General features: G+C 45.3%; 1 protein-coding gene across 1 annotated transcript in view; it reads right to left on the minus strand.

Annotated features, from left to right (window-relative positions):
* The window catches only part of tenm1 (teneurin transmembrane protein 1), a gene marked incomplete at both ends in the record, with an annotated part of 168,880 nt that overhangs the window by 70,643 nt on the left and 90,388 nt on the right, over positions 1 to 7,849 (minus strand). Inside the window, 2 exons of the mRNA XM_083651861.1 lie at positions 3,923 to 4,208; positions 6,851 to 7,112. Of these exons, the coding sequence (XP_083507987.1) occupies positions 3,923 to 4,208; positions 6,851 to 7,112 (548 nt within the window). The remainder of the gene's footprint in view (positions 1 to 3,922; positions 4,209 to 6,850; positions 7,113 to 7,849) is intronic.

The raw sequence follows: 7,849 nt of genomic DNA on the forward strand, positions 1-7,849 counted from the left end.
ACCTGACACAGGTGGGTGTGTGGTGTAAGAATATCTGTCACTGCCAATCACTGTTGCTGTTGATCTCTCTATCTAACTTGCTTAAGTGTCCACCGGCATGCCTGTGAGGTGGTTCAGCATTTTAAGAGGACCGAGGAGCAAAGTCTGGGTGAAGAGTAGTAAAGATGGCAGGAAATCCACATTGTGCACAGAGTCAGGAGACTCATGCAGACATACACACTCCTGGCAGAAATGTCAGGTCCTCCTAAATCTCTAACTCAATGGGTGCAATCAATAAAGCGATTGGGCTGAAGAAATAATGGGCAATTTGGGGAATTGGTAACCTTGCAAGGCAGCTGGATTCGTGCGATTGTGGATTCTGAAGGAGAAAAAGTTCTAAGGCAGGAAACTATCTCTTAACTTCATTCAGAAACTGAATTCAGCGTGAGGCTGTGATAGGTCTTATGAAATTGTGTTTTCGCAGCAACAGAGAAGACACCGAGGGTCGTCTCGTCTGGTTCAAATCTGAATAGAACGAACGCTTGGCTACACAGTCAACTCTATTCCCATTTACATATTTGAAAAAGTAACAGCAATTAGTATGCAAATCCCGACCCTTCTGCTCACATTGTACCCCACTGAAGGACCCGTTTCAAGAAACTGAAACCATTCTATCGTTATGGAAATGCATCGGAAATTGGAATAATACACTGCCATCAGTTGGGTCATTGTCTAGTAGTTTTTCCTCAATTTTACAAGACAGCGGATAGTTTATTTTTATTTCTTAAGGTACAGGACTTTTCCAGGACAAAACGGACAAAGCATTCTCAAAGGGAATATGTTTTGGAGAACTGCTCCACAACAGAATATCAGTGTAGCTATATTAAAAGAGCAGCAACACACACACACACACACACACACAACAGCACACACTCGCACACACTCGCGCACACACACACACACACACACACACACACACACACACACACACACACACACACACACACACACACACTAGCACATAAATGCACACTCAATATCTCACAGGTGAAAGCTTTCATTCCCTCCTGCTGAAGCCTCAGGCGATGTGTTCATCCCAGCAAACAGAGCATGATCTCTTTCTCTCCTTCTGTCTACGCGTGAGTATGCGGGGTGTGTGTGTGTGTGTGTGTGTGTGTGTGTGTGCGCGCGTGCTTTGCATGTGTGTGTGTGTGTGTGTGTGTGTTTGTGCTTTGTTGTCACGACGGCGCGCGCGCGCGGCAACAAAGCACCAGGAAGTATACTGAAGGAAGGATCGGGGGAAAACATGGGTGCAGAAGGGAGAACACAGAGGGCAGAGAAAGACAGGTGAGAAGTAACAGGGGAGATCAGACAGAAGGAAGGATAATAAGGAGGTGGAGGAAGAGAAGACAAGAGGGTTGAGGAGGACAGATGCACAGGAAGGAGTGTGAGAGTAGAGTATACAGGAGGAGGATAGGAGGCCAGTGAGGAGAGGGAGCTGGGGAAGGGCCGGGGCGAGAGGCGGGTTACCGGCCAAGGGCAAAAAGAAAGAGGGAGGATTTGAGTATGAGGGAGGTGAAGAAGGATCAGGAGAGAGCTGGAGCAGATGGAATGCAGCTCTATAGCAGATAAGGAGGAGAGGGTTGGGATCAGGAGGAGAGAGAGAGAGAAGGCCTGGGGGGACGGAGAGATGCTATCGTTGCACGAGAGCGTACAGTACACTCCAGCAGACAAAGCTTCCGGTATTCTTGTGATATCTCGGTACTTACAGAAAGCAGCCACCCTTTCCCTTCCAGTTCCACTGTGTCTCTACTGTAACTGCACTACCTACCATTCACTGTGTCTCTACTGTAACTGCACTACCTACCGTTCACTGTGTCTCTACTGTAACTGCACTACCTACTGTTCACTGTGTCTCTACTGTAACTGCACTACCTACTGTTCACTGTGTCTCTACTGTAACTGCACTACCTACTGTTCACTGTGTCTCTACTGTAACTGCACTACCTACCGTTCACTGTGTCTCTACTGTAACTGCACTACCTACTGTTCACTGTGTCTCTACTGTAACTGCACTACCTACCGTTCACTGTGTCTCTACTGTAACTGCACTACCTACCGTTCACTGTGTCTCTACTGTAACTGCACTACCTACCGTTCACTGGGAGAGTGGCACACATGGATTATAGAAACCTTATCTCACCAAGTTACCAATTGAAATTGAATTAAATGAATCTGATGAAGGTCGTGATGACCGAAACGTTATTCTATTAAACTTTTATTTGCATTTGGAGACAGTGTGCGGGAGTAACTTCTTTCACACATGGATTATAGAAACCTTATCTCACCAAGTTACCAATTTACAGTTCAATGGATTAAGCCTCTGTTACAGTTTTAACCGCAACCAGGCGCGACTGTACAGTATGTCACTCGTTTGATTGGTTTAAAACTTTCATGAAACTTGTACCATCTTCACTCAAACTTTATTGTAAAACTCTATGAGCCTAATTGCAGCAGGCATCTTTTTTGAGGTTGAGCTTGGTTGGTAAAGCATAGGCTAGCTAGCTACACACCAGAGATCCTACATTCTAATCCCAAGTGGGTCAATTTAGCACTGCCGTTCCCTTCAAGCATGTTGGCTTCCCCCAAAACATACAGGGCAGCCATACTGTACTCTCCTTTCAATGTCCTCGTGTGTCCTCTCCTGAAGCCTCTTTTCTTCTCTTCCTCGCTAGTTATCTCCTGCGCTCTCTCTCAGCTCCCCCGCTGCTCTCGCCTGCTGGTCGTGGCGCACGGGGAAGGCAGCCAGTTTATAAAACCACCACACATATTGTTGGGCATTATGACAATGATTACTTGTCAAAACTGGCTGCATACTGCATTATCTCTCTCTCTCTCTCTCTTGCTCTCTCTATCTATCTATGGACAGGGGTTGCAAATTAGCCTTGGCTAGAAACCTGTATGCATGACATCTCTTTTGTAGGTCATATGAAATAATGTTCTATGCATTTGTCCCTGCTCAATAAACGAATAAATAAATCTGTATATGTATTGTACAGTATGCAGGCCTGTGTGTGTGTGTGTGTGTGTGTGTGTGTGTGTGTGTGTGTGTGTGTGTGTGTGTGTGTACAGTTATGTGAGAGACAGAGACAGTGAATTCTGCGTATTCAGTCAGTTTTGACAAGTATTCATTTTCATGATGATCAATGCCCAACAATGGGCACAACTGAATACGAGTCAATTTCACCTGATCTGGGATTCCCCTCCAAACATCCTGGCTGACATAGGCCTATACACAAAGTGGCAAGGCAGCGTTTTCGTTTGCTTCCCTAAGATTCTTGAATACTGTACGTCATAAGTCATGTGACTCCTCTTCTTAACCAACCAAAAGCACATGACAGAAACAGAATCATAGCCAGGTGGTGAAAGCCATCCGGATCACGTGACCTCACATTCTGTTTTCCTCAGTCTGGTACTTCCAATCGCTCCCCCAGCGATTTCCAGAAGTTAGAATGTAACCGGACCAATCAGTTACTGCGCCGTAGAGTGGTTGACAATGTAAGCGGCCAATCAGGGCCACTGGCATAAGAGTAAGAGCATCTCCCGAAACAATGGGCGCAACAAGCGGTAACGTTAACGTTAGTAGAGTAAACACAGCTGTAAGTACAGTTATTGCAGAAATAGACTCAATAAGGACAAATTAAACAAGAGCAGGACTATGCACCATGGAGATCCTCGGTGGAAAAGAGGTGTTCACCGTTCTTGTGAGTGGATTTTGCGACGCTAATCGGCTGTAAATCGATGTGCGCGGATGGAAGTCCAGACTGATAGGTAGAGTGAAACGTGTGTGATGTGATGGTTTTCACCAGGCTAACAGAATCATATATGATACATGAACAGTGTTTAGAACGAGTAGAGACTCCACGTATTATCTTCTGCCTACCTGTGGCGTGAGTGAGGCCCCAGACCTCCTGGCCATAAACATCAGTCTTGTTCCAGACCATCCTGTGGACCAGGCTGGGTCCGGCCGGGTACCAGCGCTGGTACAGCCGGCCCTGGACCGAGGCGCGGACGTGCACCTTGGACAGACCGCCCAGCGGCGAGACGGGGGAGGACGAGGAGGAAGGGGTGAGGAGGATCCGCAGCAGAGAGAGGTAGCCAGCCGCACGCGTGCTCAGATAGCTCAGCTTCGCAAGCGATCCTGGGATAGAAATCTCCTCCTGCACCGCCTAGGGAGAGCGAGATGGAGAGAAGGAGAGAGACATGCAGGTGGCAGGAAGAGAATAATGAGAAAAGAGAGAAAGGGAATAAAAAAAGAAGGTGTTTCATTGTTCCATGGCTGAGTCATGTGATAACAAGCTACCATACTGAGTACTATTGGCAGGTACAAGAAGAACAAGCTCACGGTGCACTAAATATATATCGATTGTGAACATCAGCGTCAGGCGTGTCAGAAAGTTAATAACGAGAATGCTTATTTTTAGTCAGAAAGTTAGTGATGAGAATGCTTATTTTTAGTCAGAAAGTTAGTGATGAGAATGCTTATTTTTAGTCAGAAAGTTAGTGATGAGAATGCTTATTTTTAGTCAGAAAGTTAATGATGAGAATGCTTATTTTTTATTAAATCGACTGCTTTTTATCCAAGTTTTTGTTTTGATGAAAATATTGTGAAATGACAAGCACTGCAGCAGCAGAGATAATTGTTATTATCATCCCTGGAAAGGATATGTATAATATTGTAGATATCTTAATGTTGCAAATGGAATCTACACTAATTACACTGCACTAATTCCTCACTTCAGTCAGTGAGTAATGAACTAAATTAAATCAAGATGCCGTGGCTATTCATCACATGTCTATGATTACTGTACAATTAACTCATTGAGTGCCAAGGACGAGTATGTTCGGCAATTGCGTTTTTTGACGGTGGGGCGTGCATCAAAGCCAGATCTATCTCCTGTGAAAGTATGGTGGCTGTTGAATGTGTAAAAGCTATTTTAGGGACCCATTAGGTGGCGACAGTGCTCTCCAGATTACAGAAAGGCCAGGAGAAAACAAAGAAGAAGTCGTTGGGGAAACGGAAATCGCATCGCATCCGTATGCATCGATATGCATGAAGCATAACGATAGCTGTGCCTGCAGCAGCCAATCTGCTGCCACAATTGTGCCTCTCCGTGTCCGTTGCGACAGCCCATCCGCATGATCAGCCGTGGAGTTGTTATTATTCTCAACTGGAAGCATGGGAGCCGGTGACAAACACACGCGGAACGCTGTAAAAAAGCTGGATGTAGCGCACCGGCCGCACCCTTCACTGTGCACAGCAGCAGAAAGCCACCAGAGACACTCCCACTACGAGGGGTTTGCAGTTGAGGCGGGGGGGTGGGGGGGGGGGCACGCAGAGCAGCACACAACACCCAGACAGACCCAGACAGCAGGACAGGATTGGCAAATGCAAGCCAGAATATCCGATGCCCACCAGCAGCAAATCAAGACCAGCAAGAAGCTGCAACCAGCAGCGCACGCAGGGGCCAGCGCTGCTGGTTGCAGCTAAAAAATATTATTCTGCCAAACAAAATTCCCTGGCCTTCACTGTTTTATTGAAGGAAATTATTTATTTATTTTGTAGGTGTGACTACATTAGAAAATATTAGCTTCAGAGTCAGTGATGTGCTTGAAATGTTTAATTTCACAAAAGGCTAATTATCTCAGCTTCTAGAAAAAAATGGCTGTTTTTGGTTAAATCAAGCTATCTTCTCCGGCTCATAACTAAAGAACGGAAAATGGGATCAATAAACTTTTTTTTGCAGATGATAGAAGAGAGTCTCCTCGTTCTTTGTGCGTGTTCGGTGTTTACATAGTAATATCACACAATATTCTGTGGGCCTCGAGAAATCACTGAAAACGCTTTGAAACTCGCACTGGGAGCGTCCGTTCTCCAAAAGTGGCTGGCACTCAATGAGTTAAAATGGATGTGAAAATGAACACGGATGAATACAGGTGCAGTGAAATGCATGAAATTCTGCTTCCTATATATTTGCCTTGCAGCCGGTCTGCCATGAGATAATTGTGAGGACACAATGTGTGTTGATTTCCATGTGATGTGGCAATTACCGGTAAGCAGTTTCTTCAGCACAGTGGCATGAAATGCCAAGAAATAAGCTTGAACTATGAAACGCAGGTTAAGGTTTGTGGACATAACAAAAATAATTGCCACAAATAAAGTGATGATTAAGTTCCTCCGCCACGACACAATTATGTGACAATAGCAAACATTTTCGGGGTTAAGTTGGTTACATTTCAGCAAGCAAAACAGCTTCCGCTTCAGCTTCTTCAACTACAGTAACATTTTGGTTCACGTTAGGCAACTAGAATAAGGTTGGGAAAAAGTTTTGCTCAAGGAAAATGCTAGCTGAAAATCAAAACTTTACTCAGTAGAAACTTCTGGACTTGTGAACTCATCATCATCAGAGTCGAAGGCAAATGTAACCACTACCCTCCACCCCTTAACTTTCATTCCCATTATTTCAGTGTCAAACTACAGCTCTTTCTATCTGTGTCTCCTTCATGGTATCCTTTGGCGGTGGGGAAATGGAGAAAAACTGTCCGAGCGTGGAGCACATATTCACATTTTAAACATCATGCTCATTTCACAATTTTTGGGGGGAGACCAGGCTAGTTTATTGCTGGGCTATTAGCAATTGCATCTACGCTTCACTTCCTTATTGACTGCTGTCTGCACAGCCTGTACACTGTTACATTTTAGACATATACTATCTAACTCAGCAGTTCTCAAACTGTGGCTTTGTTTTAAGGGCGAAAAGGTTTGAGAACCACTTTACCACTGTGTGGCAATTGGTAAAGTGGTTTGTACCTGTAGCTCAGGTATAGCTGGTCCCCGTTCTGCACATGCTCCAGTGTATCTGGGAAGGGGGGAGGGCAGGACGAGCGGGTAGGGACTCAGAATGCTCCTGACGTCACACTGAGGAGGCGGCACCTCCTCCCGGGACATGGTCACGTGATCCAGAACCAGGAAGTTGTTGTTGGGCGTCCAGATGGGACGTGTCTGCGGCAGGAAGGGTGGGCGCTGGAACATCAGCGTCATGGATACCGCTCCCGAGGTCACCAGGTCAAAACTAGAGCAAAATGAGATAATGAAGGCAAAAGTGTTTCTAAGAATTCTGGAACTGATCAATAAAACAACAAGTACAGTAATCAATAATTCAAGGAAAGGTCTGTGTCTTCTTTCCAAAAGGTTTATTGAACGTGCACGGAGAGAAGAAAGATACAAGCTGGTAAAGGAAGAACCCACAGTAAACATGTCACATCAAAAATGTATTTATTACGAAACCAAACCTACATGTAATAAAAAAATGGTCTCGCTGCAATAAAATGGCTCCTACAGTATGGGTACTAACATCATCACACGTGAATACAATTGGACTCATTAAATCTACAATTTATGCAATTCCAACAGTGTTTAGGGACCCCAGTATGCAGAAATGTTCAAATAGAATAGGGGGAAATAACATTTATACTGCATGCAAAACAACAACAAAACATGCATGGTACTGTACAGCATTTGGCTAAAACTGCATGGGACTAGTATAAAGTGGGCATGTCTGTAAAGGGGAGATTGGTGGGTCCTATGGACTCTAAATAATATGGACGTACTGTAGCCACTCCCGTTTTGAGACGGTTGATGTTTGAAGGCTAGTGTCGCCATCTCTGCGTCCTTGTGCAGCTTGCGCGAGATCGCACGAGGCGAGGGGTTGCAGAGCCGCAGCGCTGCCTGCTATTGGTCTGTGATCGTCAAGCTGCGCGATCACTGGAGCTTATTTAGCCACCTTCCTGACAAGCTACCATGACATGG

The sequence above is a fragment of the Poromitra crassiceps genome, assembly GCF_964638095.1.
Source record: "Poromitra crassiceps genome assembly, chromosome: 15".
In the NCBI taxonomy this organism is placed as follows: Eukaryota; Metazoa; Chordata; class Actinopteri; order Beryciformes; family Melamphaidae; genus Poromitra; species Poromitra crassiceps.